Here is a 22,889-nt window from a genome sequence, read left to right on the forward strand (position 1 = left end):
AAGCACCACGACGAAATTGCACTACTCATAGAGTCTCACGAGTTAGACATGCTCTGTATGACAGAGACATGGACTAGAGCGGATAGCATGGTAGAACTGGGTCTTGCCTGCCCCCCCCGGCTACAAAATCAGACATAAGCCTCGGGTAGGGACTAGAGGTGGTGGCATATGCCTTATCTATAGAGAAACTTTGGATATTTCCCAGCTAGAGACGAGAGAAATCCCGGGATGTGAACTAATGGGCTTCTCCTTAAAAGGACAAGGAGGTGTCTTGTACTCCGGGCTGCTGTGCTATAGACCCCCGGCCACTGCCTTGTCTGCCGTACCTGAGTTGGTAGCTCTGATTTACGAGCTCTCCAACTCCCACACTAGGATCATGGTCCTGGGAGATTTTAATCTGTGGCCGGACGGATCTACGGATCTAGCTTATAAAGAACTGGTTCAGTCCTTCTGCAATATTCATCTGCAGCAACTGGTACTTTCTCCGACTCATTCAAAGGGTCATGCTTTGGACTTGATCCTTGCAGATGCTAGTCGGGTGTCGGTACGGATCATCACCCCCCCAATGCTGGACGGACCATGCTCTTGTCCATTTCTCTCTGTTACTCCCTGCCAATTCATTGAAGAGCGGCAGGACAGGAGCCACTTCAAAGGTTGGTAGGCAATGGTCAAGGCTCCTGAAACAGTCGAGCCTGCCAACCCTGCTGGCAGAAGGCTTCGCCTTGGGAGGCAGTGCGGAGGAGAGTTATGTGATCCTCAGTCAGAAAATCTCAAATTCACTGGACGAATTGGCTCCTTTGCGGAAAATCAGAGACAGGGCTAAACCTGCCATGCCTTGGTTTTCCAAGGAGCTTTTCCAGTTGAAGCTCCAGTGTAAACGCGCGGAGCGCGCCTGGAGGAGCCAGTATCTTGAGTCTGACAAGGCTCTCTTTAAACAGGCACTACTGGCCTACAAATCCCAGATCAAGTGTGCCAAAGCCAGTTTCATCGAGGAGACGCTATTATCAACGGCAAATAAATCTCAGGCCCTGTTTAAGATGGTCAGGGATTTATCTCGCCCTGCTTGTGCCTCCAATGACATCCCGGCCTCCCAACTGCTCTGCGACTCCCTGGCAAAGGCTTTTGAGGACAAAATCACCTCCATCTTGAGCAATCTAGGCACTCCGGTCACCTCTGCTTCCCAAGCCATGTCTAACTCTGCATTGGGGTCTATCCTTAAGATCTTGGAGATGGACGCTAGGCAAGCCCGGCTGAACAGTTTCCCCATCCCGTCCTTTGAGGATTTCTGCTCCGTGGCGGACGGGATTTCCTCGGGCTCTCCCTTCGACCCGTTGCCATATAAATATTGGAAACTGTTCCATGAGGAGCTCTTCCCCCCTCTTCATGCCATCTGCTGTCAGTCCTTCAGTACTGCTCGGGTTCCGGACTGTTGGAAGCTGGCCGTGGTATCGCCGCTTCTGAAAAAAGACACTGGATCCTACTTGCTCAGCAAATTATAGGCCTATTTCACTGCTTCCTCTCCCAAATAAGATCTTGGAGAAACTGGCGACAAAACATCTGTCCAGCTTTATAGAGACTAACATCTGCTTGGACGAGGCTCAGTTTGGTTTCAGGCCAGCCCACGGTACTGAGTCTGCATTGGTGACCGCTCTCGACGACCTTCATTCGCGTGTCGACCTTGGTCGAGCAGCCTTTCTAGTGCTGCTGAACATGTCGGCCGCGTTCGACGCGGTCAGCCATGCCATTCTGATCAGGAGACTAGAGGAGATTGGGGTATCTGGCCTGGCCGTGGACTGGTTGGTCTCTTACCTTGGTAATAGACACCAGGTGGTAGCCTTGCCACCCTACCGTTCTGACATCAGGAAAGTGGGGCAAGGCGTACCTCAAGGGTCGGCCATCCGCTCTATTCTATTTAATCTATACCTCCGTCCCCTGGTCAGCTTGATCAAGTCATTTGGCATTGCGGTCATCAATTATGCCAATGACACGTAACTTATCTTCTCGTTTGAGGGTAGGGACGCTGTGTCACAGGAGACTTACCACCGCTGCATGACAGCTACCGCAGAATGGCTGAGTTTGAATTCTTTGCAATTCAACAGCTCAAAAACCGAGATACTGCACTGCTCAATGGATTGCATTCCCCGGCCTTTGCCACCGGACTTTTGGCCTTCCTCCTTCCAGGGCACAGGGGCAGCCGCAGTCTCAACTCGGAATCTGGGTGTGTTGTTCGAATCTAATCTACAGCTAGACGCGTTTGTCAATAAAACCGTGGCTACGTGTATGTTGCTGCTCCGAACATTGCGGAAGATTCTCTCTTTCCTCCCGGCCCATGCCCGCCCAGAGGTAGTGCGTAGTATCATCTTAAGCAGGCTTGATTACTGCAACGTGCTACTTCTGGGTGCGCCAGCTACCCTAGTGGGTAAACTGCAGCGAGTGCAGAATATGGCTGCTAAGCTGGCTCTTTCCAGACGGCGTCTTGACTCTTATGGATCTCCACTGGCTGCCAATTGCTCAGCGCATTGATTTTAAAGCACTATGTCTTGTTTTTAGGGCCCTCCATGGCCAGGGGCCGTCTTCGCTGCAGACGATGTTCTCCTGATATACTCCTACTAGACCCCTTCGTTCCTCATCAGCCTGCCTGGTGGTAATCCCTAAAATCATGAGGACTCGGATGGGCGGACGCTCCTTCAGGTTCGCTGCAGATAAGCTGTGGAATGCTCTACCCTTGCCCTTGAGAAGCAAGGAGGATCTTTCCTCCTTTAAAAAAGGATTAAAAACACACCTCATCCCCAGGATAGCGTAAAGATTGAGGCAGCATAATATTGCGTATGGCTGATCAAGTCAAGCGCCAGGATACCCTTTGGGTGACCGTTTTGCGCTATATAAATATGCCATACAATACAATACAATATATATATATATATATATATATATATATATATATATATATATATATATATATATATATATATATATATATATATATATATATATATATATCTCAGCTCCTAAGACTCCCCCAAACAAGAAGGAAGTGGCCGCACCCTCGTGGTAGATTTCAGCAATTTTAGCAGTTTATTTGCACACAAACGACGCGTTTCGGCATATTATTCCACTGTGTCAACATAAACAAAAGCACCCGCCATTTTATACATTCAAATCTCAAGTTTTTATGCTCAGAAGCCTACAATTCATAAACATAGAAGGTGGACAGAGCATTTATCGTCACTGAGGGGGCCATTTTGGAGTTTGTATATATACATTATTTACATCAATACATGTGTGTATACGGTATGGTTAAATCAAAATAACTCGAAGTTCATTCTTTGATACTCTCAAAACAATAACACAAACTCTAGGTCCTACGTACATTAGCATGATTATATGCTAGAAGCTTATTTTTATGTACATAGTAGTGACAGTTCGTACCACTTTCCTTATTATGCAAATAACATAATTGAGCCCTGGATGGGCAGCCTCCAAAGTTAAAGACATGAAGAGTGGACTTCTTCATGTCATCGTTGTAGGAAACTTTTTTGAGCGTGACTATATACATTATTTACATATATAGAACTAGTTACTTACCTGTACACTATGGTTCTCCGGTATTATCTTTCATAGATTCACATGCTTGTATCTTCCCCGTCGTCATGGTGGGAGTCTCCCGGTAAATGATAACCATAGCAGTAGAAGAAAAAGCTGCCTGGAAGCCATAGAGTAGTGAAACCACTAGGTAACCTCTCCTCCTCATTATGTGGCCCAAACTACAGCCAATCAGCAGCCAGCACCAGCCTACACCATTCCCAGCAGAGCCACCATACCTCAGATTTCCTACCGCCCAAGAGTGAGCTATGCAGGAAACCAGAGATAAAAAAGGTGGTCTACCTAATGGAAACGGGGAGGCGGGCGGGCGCATGTGAATCTGTGAAAGATAATACTGGAGAACCATAGTGTACAGGTAAGTAACTAGTTCTTTCTCCAGTATTCAATCTTTCATAGATTCACATGCTTGTATCAGAGTAGATTGCAGTCCTTGTAGTTAGAGCGTTTCTAGGCTAGACCCCTTTCTTTTCTTGGGGCTGCGTGCCATAAATTCCTTTCGGAAAAAATAACTCATTACAAATTAAAAGGTACTAACAATCAAACTTTGCTATTTCAGATATTAGCATAAAGGGAAAAAACCACATTATATAGAAAACACAGTAGAATAAAATTCATAAACATGTACCTTATTTAAAGAGATGTCGCAGAACTGCCTGTCCCACTGCCGCATCTGCTTTCCATTCCGTGTCCAGACAGTAATGTTTCGTGAATGTATGAACATTCAACCAAGTCGCTGCTCTGCATATGTCTGGAAGGGGTACTCCTGCTAGCAATGCAGAAGACGTCGCCATCTTCCGTGTATCATGGGCACGGACTTTCATGTCGAGAGGCCTTCCTGCTTTCTCTTGACAAAAAACAATGGCGGATGCAATCCATCTGGAGATGGAGGAAGGTGAAAGGGCCAGACCTTTTCTGGGCCCGAGTAGGAGACAAACAGTTGGTTTGATTTGCGAAAGCTTTTAGTCTTTTAAATGTAGAACTTTAGGCATCTGCCAATGTCCAAAGTATGTAGAGATTTTTCAGCCGCTGTAGAAGGATTTTTAAAATATGTAGGCAGGATCGCCGGTTCATTTAGATGAAAAGACGAAGGTATTTTAGGCACAAATTTCGGATTAGTCCTTAGCATCACCTTATCTGGCCTGAATTGTATGAAGGGATCCTGTATAGAAAAAGCTTGGATCTCGCTGACCCTCCTGGCTGATGTGAGCGCCAGCAGTAATGCTACTTTCCATGACAGGAATTGCAGTTCAGATTTGTGGATCGGCTCGAACGGAGCTTTCATAAGTTGTGACAAGACTGTGTTAAGTTGCCATGTGGGTGGAGGACGCTTAATTGGAGGAAACCTTCTGAATAGTCCTTTTAAGAACTCCTTGATTAGTCTGTTAGACCACAGAGATGGGCATCCTGGAGATCTTCTGTATCTAGATATTGCTGCTAAATGGACTTTAATAGATGAGTGCGCAAGCCCTGATCTGGCTAAATGCAGCAAATAAGGAAGAATTTGCTCAGGAGAAGACGTCAAAGGATGCACTGTATGAGCAAGGCACCAAATACAGAATCGTTTCCATTTAGCAGAATAGGTCTTGTTGGTAGACAGCGCTGTGGAACTTTGCAATATTTCACGAAATTCCGGGGTGATATCTAATGACTGGAATTCGTGCTCAAAAGGTTCCAAGCCGACAATTTTAGAGATGTCAATTGCGGATGAAGTACTTGGCCTCGGTTCATGGAAATCAAATCCCTGGTTGTTGGGAGCTGAACTCTTGGCTCCACCGACAATTGAAGAAGCTCTGTATACCAAAACTGCCTCGGCCAGGCTGGGGCTATCAGTATTATTTGGCAAGGTTCTGATCTCATTTTCCTCAGTAATCTGGGAATTAGGGGAAAGGGAGGGAAGGCATAAGCAAACATCCCTGTCCATCGGAGGTGAAGAGCATTCCCTCTCGAACCCTGTTGGGGGAACCTGCTGGCATAATGTCTGCACTTTTTGTTGCTCTGAGTTGCAAACAGGTCCAGACTTGGCTTGCCCCACACATTGAAAATCCGATTCAGCTGGACTTGACATAGTTCCCACTCGTGGCAAATGTCGGATGACCTGCTTAACAGATCCGCTTTTGTGTTGTCTACCCCTGGAACATGTTCCACTTGCAGCGTTATGTTCTGACACAATAGCCATTTCCAGATCCTTTGTGCCTGAATCGACAGGGGTTTTGATCTCGTTCCACCCTGCTTGCGCAGGTAAAACATTGTTGTTGTGCTGTCAGTTCGCACTAAGACCGATGAACCTTGTATCCTGGGAAGGAAGGCCTGAAGGCCCAGGAAGACGGCTTTCAATTCCAAGAGATTGATGTGAAGTTTTGTCTCTTGAGGAGACGAAAGGCCTTGAATCTCCAGGTCTTGTAGATGTACCCCCCAACCTCGTAATGAAGCATCTGATGTCATGACGTAGCTTGGAGATTGAGGTTCGAATACCAGGCCCTTTGTTAGATTGCTCCTGATACCCCACCATGACATTGCACATTTGATCTGATGGGTTATGACCAGCTTGTCGTCGAAGGAACGCAGGGCTTGGACCCATTGTTTGTCCAGGGCTTCTTGCAGCGGTCTCATCTGTAAACGGCAATTGGGAATCAATGGGATACAAGAGGACATCATTCCCAGTAATGACTTGAATATTCTGATGGAAGTGAACTTTTTTGTTGCCAGAGATGCAGTCAGATTCAAGATTTTTGTTACCCGTTCTTCTGATGGGTAAGCTTTCATTTCCTGTGTTTTCAAGATTGCTCCTAGGAATTGTAGAGTACAGGTCGGAAGAAAAAATGATTTTTCTTCGTTTATCCGAAGGCCTAATCTTTGGAAGAGATCCGTGCACATCCGTAGAGATCTCTGTGTTGCCTGTAACGATGGTCCTTTTATTAACCAGTCGTCCAGGTATGGGAAAACCTGGAGACTTTGCTGCCTTAAATGCGCCGCTATTGGAGCCATGCATTTTGTGAATACTCTGGGGGCAGACTTCAGGCCGAAAGGCAAAACTCTGAACTGGTAATGGCGCCCCGCCACCATAAATCGCAGATACTTCTTGTGTTTTTTGTGTATCGGAATGTGGAAGTATGCATCCAATAGGTCTAGAGAGACCATGTAGTCTCCCTTGCGGAGCAGTAGAAGAATTTCCTGTAAGGACAGCATACGGAAAGAAATTTTCTTTATGTATGTGTTCAGATCTCTGAGGTCCAGTACCTGCCTCCATTTTGATGATTGCTTTTTCCTTATAAGGAAGAAGTGTGAATAAAAACCTGTTCCTCGCTGGTCTGATGGGACTTCCTCTATTGCTCCTTTCAGTATGAGTGATAAGATCTCTGCTTTGAGAGCTGCTATATGTTGATGAACTCTGCAGAGAGGTGGACGATTTGGAGGACTTTGTGAAAATTCCAGGGTGTGACCCTGTGTAATGATGTCTGATACCCATCTGTCCGATGTTATGGACTGCCAATGCGGGAGAAACTGAGAGAGGTAGTGGAACTGGTCGATCTGAAGCAGAATTGGAGGCGCCTGAGAAATATCACTGTCTGCGACCAGGCGGCGGACTTTCTTCTTCCTTGTTGTTGGAAGGAAGTGTTCGAGGACCGGTATTGCTGGTTGGAGGAGTACTGACGGTAACCCTGTTGGTTGTAAGGTTGGTACCGATTAGATTGGTAAGAGGAACGTTGCTGTTGAAAGCGTCCTCTGGATCCTCGGCCACGAAAGGACTGATAACGACCTTGCTGTAAAGATCCCAAGGATCTAGCAGTATCAGTATCTGCTTTTATCCCCTGTAACGCCTCATCGATCTGTTTACCAAAGAGGCTTTCGCCATCGAATGGCATGTCCAAGATTTTAGACTGGACCTCCGGTCGAAAGGATGTAGCTTTGAGCCATCCTTGCCTCCGTAGGGTTACCGCCCCAGCCATCTGGCGGAAAGCTACAGACGCTATGTCCATTGCCACGTCTATGGACTCAGACGCTGCTCTGGCTCCATCCTGCAGGATGGTAGTCGCCTCCTCTTTCTTGTCCTCCGGAAGGTGCGACAGGAATGGTGCGATGTCGGACCACATCTGTCTATTGAACCGGCTCAGAAGGGCCATCGCGTTGGTTGCTTTGATGGAAGCTGCTGCCATGACGGCAAAACGTTTACCTATGCCGTCCATCTTCTTGCCCTCCTTATCGGGGGCGCCGCACATGTTGCCAAAGGGTTCTTGGAGCGCTTCTGCGCTGCTTGAGTCACAACCGAGTCCGGTCGAGGATGACCAATAAGACATGCTGGAGCCGTCTCTATAGCACGATACTTTTTGTCCAGCTTGGGTATGGATGCTGGGACTGAGGCTGGATTCTTCATTAGTTTGAGTCCTTCATCCCAGATATGTTCAATAATAGGAATGGCTCTTATCGACTTCCTGGAGGACTCCTTGAAATCGTAAAGGAAACATTCACTTTCCTTGATTGGCATATCAAGCTTAAATCTTTTAGCCGTTTTTCCCACCAAATCGTGAAAACTGGCTATGTCCTCTGGAGGAGAGCTTGATTGAGGCAAAGGTGACACCGGGGACGTTGGAGCAATATATTGGTCCCATTCATCTCCAACCCCCTCATCCTGAGGAAGTTCCCCTTCCTCCTCTTGATCGTCCTGATCGGAATCATTTAAGTCATCACGAATTGTAATAACATTTTGGACCTCCGTCCGAGGAGGAGGAGGCGGCGGCTGAGCCAGGGGTGTCTCCTTTGCAGGTTGAGAGACTTTTTCAGCGGCCGCAGAAGCATTATCTTCCGGAAAGCGACGATAATAGCTATCGATCATGCTTCTTAGGTCTGATATTAAAGAAGGAGGCACCGACATGGCCTCTTCCAGCACAGGCGTATCCACTTCCTCTTCATCATCATAGGCCTGGTGAAATGACTCGTATCTCATCTGGCCTTTGACCGGCCGATCCATAAAAGAGAAGTGCTCCTGGGTCTCCTGGTGGTCTTCCTCATCGGAATCCTGATGTTTAATATGGAGTTGCGAAGGACTGTAAGCAACACCAAAGGATCCTTCCTCCTCTGATTCCTGGCAATCCAGAATGGTAGAGTGCAGTAAAGGTGAAATCTTCGGCGTGGAAAACTCCCCTTTTTTGCTCGTCATCGCTCCCGTCGACGGAGCAATCCTCTTTATAGAAATATAGGTTGAAGTTATCTTTGTTGGAGATGGCATCGTCGACGATTGTTTCATCGTCGACGGGGCCGTCGACGGGGCCGTCGACGGAACAATCATCCGCATCGCCGACGGGATACTCGTCGACGAAGATCTTGCCGTCGACAAAGGTCTGGCACTCACCGTCGACGGAGCCGTCGTCGACGAGATGGTCGTCGTCGAGGTCGTCGACGGCCTCGTTGGCGATCTGACTGGAATTTCGGTAGATTTCGTCGACGGAAGCGAGGACGGAGCCTTCTTTTCTGAGGAAGGCTTGAGAGGAGTTGGAGGGAGTGAAGTAGAAGGTTCACCTTCCTTAGATTTTCCTGCTTTTTGTTTCCTCACATCTCCCTTTTCCTCAGAGGACCCTCTTTTTAATTTCTTAGAGGTGTGTCCTTTGGCTTCGCCCTCAGACTCCGAGTCTTGAGTTTTCCTTTTCTGAAGCCATAATAAGAGGCGCGCTTCTCTATCCTTCAGTGTTTTGGCAGAGAAGGTCCGGCAATACTTGCAGTCCTTAGGAATATGCTTAGGGTACAAACAGTACAAGCACTCCTTGTGAGGATCCTCAGAAAACAGTCTGGCCTTGCCACAGGACCTGCAAGCTCTGAAAAGACTCTTCTTGGAGCTTTCAGACATATTGAATGAAATGATGCTTGATAATAAAAGAACAGTACCTGTCTTCCAACTGTGAAAGGTCAAAAGTTCAGTGAAGAGAGAATAAACTGAGCAGAGCTCAGGGAGACTCCTTCTCACACGAAGGCGGTTGGATATCTGAGGTATGGTGGCTCTGCTGGGAATGGTGTAGGCTGGTGCTGGCTGCTGATTGGCTGTAGTTTGGGCCACATAATGAGGAGGAGAGGTTACCTAATGGTTTTACTACTCTATGGCTTCCAGGCAGTTTTTTCTTCTACTGCTATGGTTATCATTTACCGGGAGACTCCCACCATGACGACGGGGAAGATACAAGCATGTGAATCTATGAAAGATTGAATACTGGAGAAGCACTGATATCTTATCCAACTCAAATTCATCTATTGAATCATGATTAAAGTAATTACATCCACTGTGGGTCCTACACAAATCTGAAATAGCACAGTTATGTACAAAACTTAATTTTATAGCGTATTGATAACATTTCATACCACATAAATTATTGTGCCTACAGAATGATTAAGCCCTGAATGGGCATATACTCAAATGACATTTGCAGATCAATCAATTCATTAGGAAATCAGGGGTGTCTCACTAATAAAATTCATAATCTTCATTAACAGTTTCATATTTGATCCCAGAAATAAGCCCATATATTGCCATAATACAAGAGCATCCAACATATATACAAGGACATCAAGGTATTCCATCTTTAGTTGCATCAGAGCCCACTTATCCCTGATGTATCGATAATTCTTCTTCGGAATTAAGGCCAAAGGGAATGATGGTATGCAAATCGATTATGTATCTCGATTCGAGTCTACGTAATCTTTGTTCCCTATTGCCACCTCGTTCAATAACAGGAACGTGGTCAATACAAAAGAATTTGAGAAGTGTGCGATCACTATTGTGACTTTCAGAAAAGTGCCTTGCCACTGGGTATGAGGGATCTCTGTTTTTAATTGCACAAGCATGCTCTAAAATTCTACTCTTCACAGGATGTATAGTGCTGCCTACATAGGTTTTCATGCATGGGCATACAAGGCAGTAAACACAATAGGGTGTGGTACATGTCAGGAATGTATTGATCTTCTTCATATCTTTCCTGCCTGAAACCTGATAGGCTAAAACTTTAGAAGTGCTCTTGCAAGCCTTACATTTAAAACATGGGAAGAATCCTGTCATTGCGCTCAATTTTGGGACAAAGGGGACTGGTTCGTAGTGGCTCTTAACCAGGTGATCTTTAAGTGATCTACTGCGTCTGAAAGTAACCTGGGGGTATTCTGGTAATTCTTTACCAACTACCAAATCTGCCTTTAAGTTATGCCAATTACGATATAATATTTGTATCAGAGCCCCAGCTTCACCAGAAAATGTAGTGATAAGTCTACAGGAGTCAGTCTCATGCTCAATGGGTTGTCGCTTTTCTTTCAATAAGCTACTGCGTCCAATTTGTTTCACTTTCTCAAATGTCTTAGTTATATATATATATATATATATATATATATATACATACACACACATATACATATACATATACATATACATATACATATACACACACACACACACACACACACACACTGTGGGAGTCCCACTACGACGACGGGGATGATAAAAGCATGTAAATCTATGAAAGATCCAATACTGGGGGAAAATACCATTTAATTTTTTGAAAAATAAGGCGACACAGGTGTGAGACCTACAGCACAGAGCTCACTGTAACTTTATCAACTATTTCACTCAATCACCAGGGCCACTGTAATTATGAGACTGTGCAGTAGTTTCCGCATTACAGTAGATGTGTTGCATTTGCCAAATAATCCATCACCTGCTGCATAATATGCAGATTTTAAATGTAAAAAAAGAAATAGCTTTTTAGCTCAAACGTTCAAAAGTTACTAAAAGCACAAGTTACTACTTGTGTAACGATATATCTGTAAGAGACATTAGTTAGTGATAGATTCCTTACCTTAGAATATCCCCAGGCGTCAGACTGGATCCGGAAATGTTTGCGTAGCAATACCCCTGCGCGTCGGTAGGCGTTGTCTGTGGCTCTGCGTCCGTCGTCGGCGTCGTTAGCGCCGGAATGACGTCGTCGGAGTACTTAGACGCCGCCCATGCGCACTGACGTCAGTTCTGATACACAGCTTTTCCGCGCCAGATACGCAGAGCCATGATAGAACCAACACTGGTGTCAAGAAACTAGGGCCCTGAAAGGGGATGACCTTAACCCTAGATATTGGTTCGCAGAACGGGGAGGATGGGTGGGTCGGTAAGGAATCTATCACTAACTAATGTCTCTTACATATATCGTTACACAAGTAGTAACTTGTGCATCTGAAAGAGACACGTTAGTGATAGATTCCTTACCTTAGAATAGATACCCCAGCAATACCAACCCGGGTGGTGGGTCTGCGAACCAATAATCACACCAGAAAGTCCTGGAGGACAGAACGGCCAAAGAAGCCATCCCTCCGGACTTGACTGTCCAGGCAGTAGTGTCGTGCGAACGTGTGCAGCGAAGCCCACGTAGCTGCCTGGCAAATGTCCTGTAAGGGCAGTCCCCGGCCCAGGGCAGTTGTAGTCGCCGTGGCCCGAGTGGAATGAGCCCTCAATCCAACAGGGGGCTCCTTCTTAGCCATGGAGTAACATGCCTGGATACACAAGATGATCCACCGGGAGATGGTCCGCTTGTGTACCGCCTTCCCCTTCTTAGCACCCACGTAGCCATCAAAGAGTTGGTCATCCACCCGGAACTGGCGTGTGCGATCCAAATAGAATGAGAGCGCACGTTTTGGGTCCAGACGGTGGAGCCGCTCTTCCTCTTTAGAGGGATGCGGAGGCGGAAAGAAGGTTGGCAAGGTGATGGACTGCCCAATGTGGAAGGCTGAGACAACCTTGGGCAGGAAAGATGGCTTCGTACGTAACACAACCTTGTCCGGATGGACAGAAAGGAAAGGTGGAGTACAAGAAAGGGCCTGGAGCTCACTCACTCTCCTGGCAGAGGTTATGGCAACCAGGAAGGCAGTCTTTAGAGTCAGAAGACGAAGAGGACAGTTGTGAAGTGGCTCAAAGGGAGCGCACATCAGGAAGGTAAGAACAAGGTTCAAGTCCCACTGGGGCATCACGAAGGGAACAGGAGGAAACATGTGCGTGATGCCCTTAAGAAATCGATTTACAATAGGGGACTTGGAACAAGGAAGGCTGATCAGGTAGCCTTAAGAAGGCAGAAAGGTAGCCCTTGACAGTGCCCAGAGCAGAGCCCTGCTGGGCAAGAGAAAGAAGGAAGAGGAGAACCTCAGAAAGGGGGGCAGAGAGTGGATCCACAGCCTTTGCTGTGCACCATGCCACAAATCTGTTCCACCTGCAGGCGTATACCGACTTTGTGGAGGGACGCCTGGCTGCCAGAATGACATTACAGACTTCGGGAGGCAAGTCAAATGGCCTAAACTGTCGCCGCTCAATCTCCAAGCTTGTAGGTGGAGACTGGACAGGTTCGGGTGGAGAACCGTCCCCTGCTGCTGAGACAGAAGGTCCTCCCGAAGGGGCAGACGAAGCGGGGGATCCACTGACATGCTGAGTAGCTCGGGATACTAGTATCTTCGTGCCCAGTACGGAGCCACAAGGATAACCTGGGCCCGGTCGCGCCTGATCTTCTTCAGCACTCTGGGCAGAAGTGGTATAGGCGGAAAGGCGTACAACAGACCGCAACTCCACTCGCGACGAAAAGCGTCTCCGAGCGAGTGCCGCCTTGGAAATTCCAACACGCAGAACTGATGACCTTGCGTGTTCTCTTCGGTGGCGAATAGATCTAACCAAGGCTCTCCCCATTGCTGAAAGAGGCCTTGCGCCACGTCAGAGTTCAGACGCCATTCGTGATCCATCATGCACCGACAGCTGAGTTCGTCCGCCCTGGCATTCAGAGAACCTGCCAGGTGTTGAACTACCAGGGTCACACCCTGACTTTCCAGCCATAGCCAGAGGTGCAGAGCCTCCTGGCATAGGGTCCACGACCCCACCCCGCCCTGTTTGTTGCAGTACCACATGGCGGTGGTGTTGTCCGTGAACACCTGCACTACACTCCCCCGGACAGAGGGGAGGAATGCCTTCAGCGCTAGACGAATCGCCCGTAACTACAACAGGTTGATGTGGAGCCGGGCCTCCGCCGGAGACCAGAGTCCTCTGATCTCCGCCTCTCCCATGTGGCCACCCCAGCCCTGGAGGGACGCGTCCGTCACAACTACGTGCTCCGGGTGGGGTAGGGAGAGGGACCTGCCACTGACCCAATCGCGGTCCGTGAGCCACCACTGCAACTGTCTTGCAGTGCCCTCCGAGATCAAGACGTTATCGGACAAGTTGCCCTGATGCTGGGCCCACTGAAACTTCAGGTCCCACTGCAGAGCCCGCATCCGCCACCGGGCGTGACGCACCAGTAGGATGCAGGAGGCCATCAGCCCCAGAAGCCGCAGCGTCAACCTGACCGAGACTCGGGATAAAGGCTGAAAGATGGGAATCAGAGCCTGAATATCCCGAACCCGCTGTTCGGGAGGGTAAACCCGAAACTGAGCTGAGTCTAGAACCGCTCCGATGAAGAGGAGCTTCTGAGAGGGACACAGGTGCGACTTCGGCACATTGATGGAGAACCCCAGCAAATGCAGGAGGTCGGCCGTAGTCTGGAGGTGGCTGACGACTGACTGGGGCGAGCCCGCCTTCAACAACCAGTCGTCGAGGTAGGGGAAGACTGACACCCCTAACCTGCGCAGATGAGCTGGGACCACCGCCATCACCTTCGTGAACACCTGTGGGGCGCTGGTAAGGCCAAAGGGGAGCACGGTAAACTGAAAGTGCTCGTGGCCTACCGTGAACCGCAGGTAACGCCGGTGGGCCGGCAGGACGGGGATGTGAAAATAAGCGTCCTGCAAGTCCAACGCTACCATCCAGTCTCCGGGGTCCAGGGCAGCTAAGACCTGACTAAAATAACAACGAAGGGAGGTAGAGTAAAGAGATAGGATTCCTACTCCACAGGCACTGATAAATAAACAAGGAGAATCCTACTTCCAGTGTGCACCACAAGGATGGGGAACACTCAGTGTTGTGTAAAATACCCCTCACACACCAACAGGCCCCTTGGTGTCATGCTTCATCATCGGGGTCTTCGCACCCCGCTAAGGGGATGCGGCACGCTACGACCTGCGACTACGCGGGAGCGTTGACAAGTAATGACTATGTGTGGTGTGTGTTGAGTGCACGTGAGGGGATTAATGTGAGTGAAGGGTGTGGTGAAAAATTAAAAAGTACCTGGCTAGTGGGTGTTGCGAAAAAACTTTATTCCATACCCCTAGCTGGTGCTATTAAAAGGTGTGCAAAAGACGAGGTTCAATGTCTTAATTAGGGACAGGACCTCTGGTGTGCGTCGACATGTTTCGGAACTGGTGTTCCTTCTTCAGGACGGGGCACAACTTCCCAACCCTACTCACGTATTTCTATTAAAAAGTGTTATTCTACTTATCAAAAAGTGATAATAATCTCACGAAGGCTAACAATGTGCCTACAGCGGTATCTTCGGTTCATGCAATTGCATGCCTCATAGTCACTGTTGTGAATTGCGTCATGAGCATATCCAGAAACATCAGGGTAGGTAGGTGGATCCACAATGAAATCCGCCTAAATTGGCCTCCTTCTACCACCCTGTGCTGCATCCTTGTGGTGCACACTGGAAGCAGCTAAGACCTGAGTCAAAGTCAGCATCTTGAACTTCTCTTGACGGAGGAAGCCGTTGACGTTCCGTAGGTCCAAGATCGGGCGCAGGCCCCCCTTGCCCTTCTTGGGTAAGTAGTGGGAGTAACATCCACACCCTACTTCTGGCCCAGGAACGTGCTCGATGGCCCCCTTGGCCAAGAGGGCCGTGACTTCCTCTTGCAGAAGTTGCAAGTGATCCCCCGACACGCGGTGGAATTGCGGTGGCATGGCTGGAGGGGTCGCCTCGAAGGGGAGGGAGTAGCCCCTTCGGACGATTTGCAGCACCCACTTGTCCGATGTGACAGTGCGCCAGTGGAAGTGGTGATGGCGAACCCGGCCTCCCACAGGCGTCACATGGGCCTGAAAGCTCGGACTAGGAAGGTTTGGAGGCAGGTGCTGCGGAGGGAGGTGTGGACTGGCCTCGCCGCGGACCCCGACCGCCGCCGCCACGGCGGTTTCCACGGCCGCCACCGCGCTGCTGGGTATTCTGCGGTGCGTGGCTGGCAGCACGTGTGGGGACGCCCCTTCCGTGGCCACGAAAGGAGCGAAAGGCACCCGATTGCTGGCGCGTGGTCGAGAGACCTAAGGACTTGGCCGTAACCCTGGAGTCCTTAAAGCGCTCCAGCGCATGGTCTGCCTTGTCGCCAAAAAGGCGACGGCCATCGAACGGCATTTCCAGGAGGGTGGCCTGGACATCGGCCGAGAAATTGGCGGACCTCAACCAGGCGTGGCGTCGAACCGCCACCGTCATTGCCATCACCCTGCCCAGTGAGTCCGTGGTATCCAGTCCACACCGGATAGAGTATCGTGCCGCATCTCGACCCTCCACAAGGGCTTGGGCGAGTTTAGCCCGGACCTCCTCCGGGCATTGTGGCAGCACGTCCGCAACCGTGTCCCACAGGGTGTGGGTGTAGCGGCCCAAGAGACACGCGGTGTTGACAGACCGCAGTCCCAAACTCAGGGACGAGAACACTTTCTTTCCGAACTGTTCGTATCTCCTGGATTCCCGATCGGGCGGGGCCGTCGGGAATGCGGTCTGGGAAGTGGAGGCCTGGATAACCAGGCTCTCAGGGGTGGGTGGGGTGGGTGGACAAAAAGCAAGGGTCGCCCGGGGCCAGGCGGTAGCGTCTGGCCACGTTCCTATCCACAGGCGGACCCGTGGCGGGCTTGGACCAAGTGCCCACAAGAACGTCACATAGGGCTTCATTAAACGGCAGCAGAGGCTCACTGGAGCTTGCCTGCGGTTTAAGAACCTCAGTGAGGAGGTTAGTCCTCACGGCCGCGACGGGGAGCTCCAGGCCCAAGGCCTTGGCTGCCCTCATCAACACTACGCTGTAAGCAGCCCCCTCCTCCGTAGCGACGGTGGGAGGGGAGACAAATCCAGTGTCTGGCGAGGTGTCAATACCACTGGCCTCCCCAAGCTCATATGTCCAGTCCTCCTATGACTGGCAATCCTGTGCCAGAGGGTCCTCAGACCCCTCCCAATCACCTCCGTCATCAGTCTCCTGTAATCCAGGGTTAACAGACTGGGCCTCCTCATGGAAATAGAAATCTCCAAAGGCCGTCGGAAGCGGCGCCCAACGGCGCCGTTCCGGCGCCAGAGTCGGACCGAAGGGAAGATTGGGGACGGCGTCCACAATGGGCGCCGGGGGCGACACCCTCGGGGCCGGCGCCGGTGAGGTCGTGAGGTCGACCGGCGACGACCCGGATCCGGAAGCGGATCCGGTGAGGTCCCGCGGCGCCGGGACCGAAGTCGCCGGCGGCGCCGGGGCCATAGCACCCGGCGGCGTCGGGGCCAAAGCGCCCAACCCGCTAGGGCCTTCAGCCGGGACCGCTGGGCCCGAAGGCGCCGCGGGGCCCGGCCGAGGAGGGAGGGACTTCATGGCCATGAGGTACCGCTCGACCTCCTCCGGCGCCGCGCCGTGCCCAGGGACCCGAAGGTGTGGGGCAGGCGGCGACGCTTGCGACTCTCTCGGAGCCGCGTGGGCGGTGTCGCCCGAACCCCCGGCCGCATCGTGCGAGCGTCGGGGTGGGTCGGAGGAGCGACGATGCCGCTCCGACCTCTCATGCCTCTTACCTGAGGACTTGGATCTCGACGACCGATGTCCACTCCCGGAGCTGCGAGGACTCCGACCCCGCGACCGGTCTCTCGACCTCCCGTAGGACCGGGACCTGGAACGGCGCGGGGCCAACTGCCGGAGCTCGAGTCGCTTGCGGGACCGCTCCCGCCTAGCCTTCGACGTCAGGGCCCGGAAGTCAGAGCAGGTGCGGTTGTCGTGGTCGAGGCCTAAGCACTTCAGGCACCGGCGATGGGGGTCCGTGACCGACATCAGTCGGTCGCACTACGACCAGGGCTTGAACCCGGGCATCCCTACCGGCACCGATAGAGTCGAGGACTCAAGAAAGAAACGATCGAAAAAGATCAAAAAGTTTAGTCAAAAAATGACAAGGAGTAGAGCTTCTTCGGATCTGCGCTAGCTGGCGCGGAAAAAAGAAGAACTGACGTCAGCGCGCATGGGCGGCGTCTAAGTACTCCGACAACGTCATTCCGGCGCTAACGACGACGGACGCGGAGCCGCAGATGACGCCTACCGATGCCTACCGACGCGCAGGGGTATTGCTACGCAAAAATTTCCGGATCCAGTCTGACTCCTGGGGATATTCTAAGGTAAGGAATCTATCACTAACGTGTCTCTCTCAGATACGCAGCGACACGTGTTGCTGTGCAATGGAAAATTATTTGTAAAGGATGACTGGTCACCTTTCTGCAGGCTTACTCTTATATTTGTGTGTTAAATTGGTATTAATGAGATGGAACTAATATCAAGACAGTGTTAAAAAGTTTACAAAATGAAACAACCAAAAAATTGAGTAGTACAGACACAAAATGTGCCACATAATTTGCCTTTACTAGCTACCTAATTTACTTCATCTTGCCACATAATTTGGCCCTCCCCGCCTCATAATTCCAGTGGCCATGCTTATCATCTAAAAGACAGCTCTCAGTGAATAGTACATCTCTTCTGAACCACTACTCTAAACACTAATGACCAAAGTAAAAGGTCTAACCTCCCCGCCTCATAATTCCAGTGGCCATGCTTATCATCTAAAAGACAGCTCTCAGTGAATAGTACATCTCTTCTGAACCACTACTCTAAACACTAATGACCAAAGTAAAAGGTCTAACTGTATAGGCTAGTCTATTGCAAACCACAAAAACACCAAAGGTCAGATTTACACAAACCATAACAACATCCAACCAGTAGAGAAGATCTGGCGGAGAGGTCACTGTCACAAACCACTAGTAAAATTATTCTTCATCCTGGAGAAAAGTGTAAGCTGAGAGGTCATTCTGTTGTAAATGTCTAATACACTGCGCCATCACCCTAGAAAAAGGTCTTGGTGAACAGACACTCTATTGAAATCTACTACTACAGTGAATCATCACAAAAGACAGAGGTCTAAGGAAACTGGTCAGTATGTCATAAAAGAGAACTATACTCATCCATCACTGTGGAGTGAAGTATCAACCAACAGCTTAGACTGTCGTAAATCTCTACTGTACACATAAATCAACAGGGGACGTGTCAGTGTAGAAAACAATAATAAATATTTAAATTGCCTACATTCCGGTGGTTCAAGGTTCCTTTGCGGCAGAAGTAAGTGCTGACAGCGCTGTGAGTCGGCGGAGGATCTTTGTGATATATATATATATATATATATATATATATATATATATATATATATATATATAGGCAGCAGAAGAGTTACCACATCATCTTATGACAGGCAAATGTATTCGTATCAACACAGAGATTAGGCCTACTTGAGAAACAAAAAGTGATCAGACCCTTAGGATCCATTCTTGTACTAGAAACCCTGATGACCGCCATGAGGAGGCTTTAAATGACAATTACTATTCATGAGAGCACAGATTTCTTTACAGCCCAAGGAACCACACTAATGATAACCTTTTGCCTCCCACATTGATTACTACAACTTGCTGTATTCTTTAGGCCTTCCTACATGTTCCATTCATCTTTTTTTCTCATGGCCTCTATGCACAAACCATGCCATGGACATGTTTAACTGTAAATCATGAAGTAAACATCATGTAAAAATAATATAAAGTCTTTTCAAAATGTATAGAAATGTTATTATTGTGTTGAGGCATATATCAAAAATGTATTTGTATCAGATATTGAACTGTAATTGTTTTACATCGACCTCCTACAAACATCGGGTGACAATCATGTATTTTTAACTTTTAAAAATTTTAACTAAGCGATAAGTGGAAAAAAATGCGTATTTGTATACTCTTATATTTTCTTTTTTTAATGGATGCAATGTATTTTATGAGGGTTTTTATTATTCACAAAAATAAGTTTAAATATATAACTCTGTGACCATAAGGGCTCAAAAAGATTTCATGATAATCAAATTCCCCCATCAAAAGTTAGTTTCAAATGACTTTATGATCATCAAGACATCAGTCTATTGCTAACAGAAATGTGTGACAGAAAAATGGGTCCAGTGAGAAACGACATTCAGTTGGTAACAGTATATGCAATAATCAGTTGACAAAAAGTAACACAGGATTGATATAAGGGTTCTGAACCCAGTGTCTCTAGTCTCTCAGTAGGAACGTTCTTCCACAAGAATGAAGGAGAAATAACTGATTGTACATATTTCTGTGTGCAAATGTCTAGTGAAAACATACAGTTAAAGGAAGGGTACCTAAATGCGTTTATATTTGACAAATAAGAATAGAGACTTAAAGCACTTCTAGAAAAAAGAACATATTAATGGTAAAAACCTAGATAACTGTAATAACGGATTTGAAGTAAAATGTAAGACCCGGAATTAAGACTTTCAGAAGGGTCTTCAACTAATGAAAATGGTGCGAGTGCTTGAACAAACACTAAATGACCAGTTCTTTTTACCACATAGCATACCTAATCTCTTTTTAACCATAAAAACTATTACACATTTCACCTTTTTGTGCTTTGGATGTTATCTCAAAGAATTTCACTGTTAGATCTTGAATAGAAAGGACGGCTGTGTGGGCTTTTCGCTGCCAATCAGCATCTTCCTTTGTGAGACTTTCTATTCGGCGTGGACCCAAATAATCATTCTCAAGGGAGATCTAAAAACAAAAAATTTGGTAGCAATTAAAAGTTATAGTTATCAACTGTGTACAACATTACTAACTTTGAAACGTATTCTAGAAGTATGATTGTGGAAAAAAAGAAAAATGGGTGTAGAATTGCTGCGCCCCAATTATGGTGTACATTACTGTATAACTCAAACAGAATTTTGAATTAAAAGAATAATTTATAAATTAAAAATACACACACGCAGCTGGCCACAGCAAATGAGAAAGGAATAACACCAACCTTGGCATGAAGGTAGAACTTTACTCGAAAAAATAACACCTTTGCATGGCCTGGTGTAAATCTATTAAGTCGTTTTTGAGAAATTAGCATTCCACAATGTTTGGGGTGGGGGCGAAAGGGTTAAAGATAAAAACATATCTGGAACATTAGAACATGGATGGTCTGTGGGCGAAATTTAAAAAAAAAAAAAAAAAAAACATTCCCCCCCCCCCCCCCCCCCCCACTTTTATCCAATCCAGGTCACCAACCCAAAGCCAGATACGTGGACCAGCAGCTTCTCCTTGACTAGCTGAGAAAGAGAAGGATGTGCTGCAGCTGCATAACAGTATGTAAGGCTTAATGCATGTCCTGAGAAAAAAAGAGCCATAAAAGGACAAGCAGGAGCATCCCTGACCCCCTGGCTCAGGTGGTGGGGACTCAGGAGGACTTCACCCTCTCTCTTCTGCCCAGAGGTAAAACAAGACATGTTTTACATTTTGCCTTGAGGTTTATGAACCCTAGCTACAACCTGCGAACCAGCTGCCAGGTTTCCCAGACCCTTGTCTGACCTCCTATGGGGAACACTGATAGGGTACTGAATCCACACTCCCAGTTGAGGGTCCAACAAGGGTCTGTGAACCCTGTAGAACAGTCTGCCAATCCTTATTAAATATCATGTGAAATTAAATGGCCGTGCATGGATACATTTCTTCCAACTCCAATTAATTGCCTTACAGATCCAGCCTTTCAAGTTGTCCCATCTAGGTTGGATTTTTTTTTAATAGGTCTCTCCCAAAAACTTGCCATAATCAATTCCTGTTTTTCTTCCTAAATTCAACTTAAGCAACTGTGTCTTCACTGACTCCAGTAACTGGGTATTTACTGATCGTATTTATTTATTTGAACAGTTTTATAAAGAGCAAACATGATTCTTGCGGGTATCGGAGCACTTTACAAATGTTCAAAGAGCAGAAACATATGAAACCAATATTATCATAGTCGAGACACAGTACAGAATATGGAAACACCACATATGAGGGTGGGATCACCTCAATGATAAGACAAATAGAACAAAAACAATAGTATAACAAGTGAGCAGTAGTCAAGGGGGAAGTTGACGAGTACTGATATGCTCAGAGAGAAGAGTTCCAAGAATCTAGGGCAGAAATTTGTTCAGGAGTAGTAGTTTAACTTCCTTCTTGAAAGATGCAGTTGAGATATTCAGTCTGGTTTCGGATGGGAGTGTGCTCCAAATCCTTGAGGAGATGTCAGAGAAGGATTTATCGAATGTTTTTGTTTTAAAGAATCTCTGTGATTTCAGCAGTAAAATGCTGGAGCTTCTAAGGATCAGGAGCCTCTGCAAAGTTCAAGCTTCTGAGCAAGGTAACTTGAGATATTGAAGTGTAGGGCTTCGTCGGTCATGCATCCAATTTTCAGCTGAATTCTTGCTTCTTTGGGAAGCCAGTTGAAGGATTTGAAATCAGGGGTGACTTGGTTGTCCTTTTTTGATCCAATGATGAGCCTTGCAGAAGAGTTAAGGGAGGCCCTTAAGGGAGCACTTTTAGATGTGGGCAAACTGCCTAGGATTGCGCTTCCATAGTCCAACCAATGTACAATGTGACAGGCACCGCGCGGTGCCTGCCACTTTGTATATTGAAATGCAGGCGGGTACCATAGTGCACCCCCCCAGAATCCTTGGGGGGCCCCCAACGGGCTCCCGCACGTGATTCCCGCATGCCTTTCTGTGGCGGCAACGCCGCCACTGAAAGGCATGTGACCGCCCCATCATAATATGGTTGGCGGTGTCTAACAGACACCGCCACCATATTAAACTCTTTTCTGCCCGGTCAACTTGTTGACCGGGTGGAAAAGCGGTGGACTGTCTTTCAGTCTGCTGTGGCCCCCCCCCCCACCCCCACCCCGCCATAGTAATATGGTGAGGGGGAAATGGGTTGTGTGCGGGGGTGGATGTCGGGCGGATCACCACCGCCATGCGGGCGGTGGCGATCCGCCCGACATCCTAATGGGGCCCGTAGTCTTTCTGGAATATCTTTTTATGAAACTTAGTAGATCTGCCTAAGGATTTTTAACACAGTTTTCAAATGTAGATATTTGCATACAGGATGAGAAATGTGTCAACAAGACTTCTTTAGACACCCCTTTCTCAACTTACAACTATGCAGTGGAAGAAGAAAACAAATTACTTCCCTGTAACTGTAGTTCTCCAGATTGGAAGCTTTCATAGATTCACATGCCTGAATCATTCCCCGTCGTCCAGACAGGAGTCTCCGGTACATAAAAAAGCAATGCTTAGC

General features: G+C 48.0%; 1 protein-coding gene across 2 annotated transcripts in view; it reads right to left on the minus strand.

Moving 5' to 3' along the window:
* JMY (junction mediating and regulatory protein, p53 cofactor) overlaps window positions 1–22,889 on the minus strand; it is a 573,379-nt gene that overhangs the window by 443,609 nt on the left and 106,881 nt on the right. For both annotated transcript variants that reach the window (XM_078675206.1, XM_078675207.1), the window contains exon 3: window positions 20,195–20,345. In XM_078675206.1, the coding sequence (XP_078531332.1) occupies window positions 20,195–20,345 (151 nt within the window). The remainder of the gene's footprint in view (window positions 1–20,194; window positions 20,346–22,889) is intronic.

This window comes from Lissotriton helveticus, chromosome 2_1, assembly GCF_964261635.1.
Source record: "Lissotriton helveticus chromosome 2_1, aLisHel1.1, whole genome shotgun sequence".
NCBI classification, from domain to species: Eukaryota; Metazoa; Chordata; class Amphibia; order Caudata; family Salamandridae; genus Lissotriton; species Lissotriton helveticus.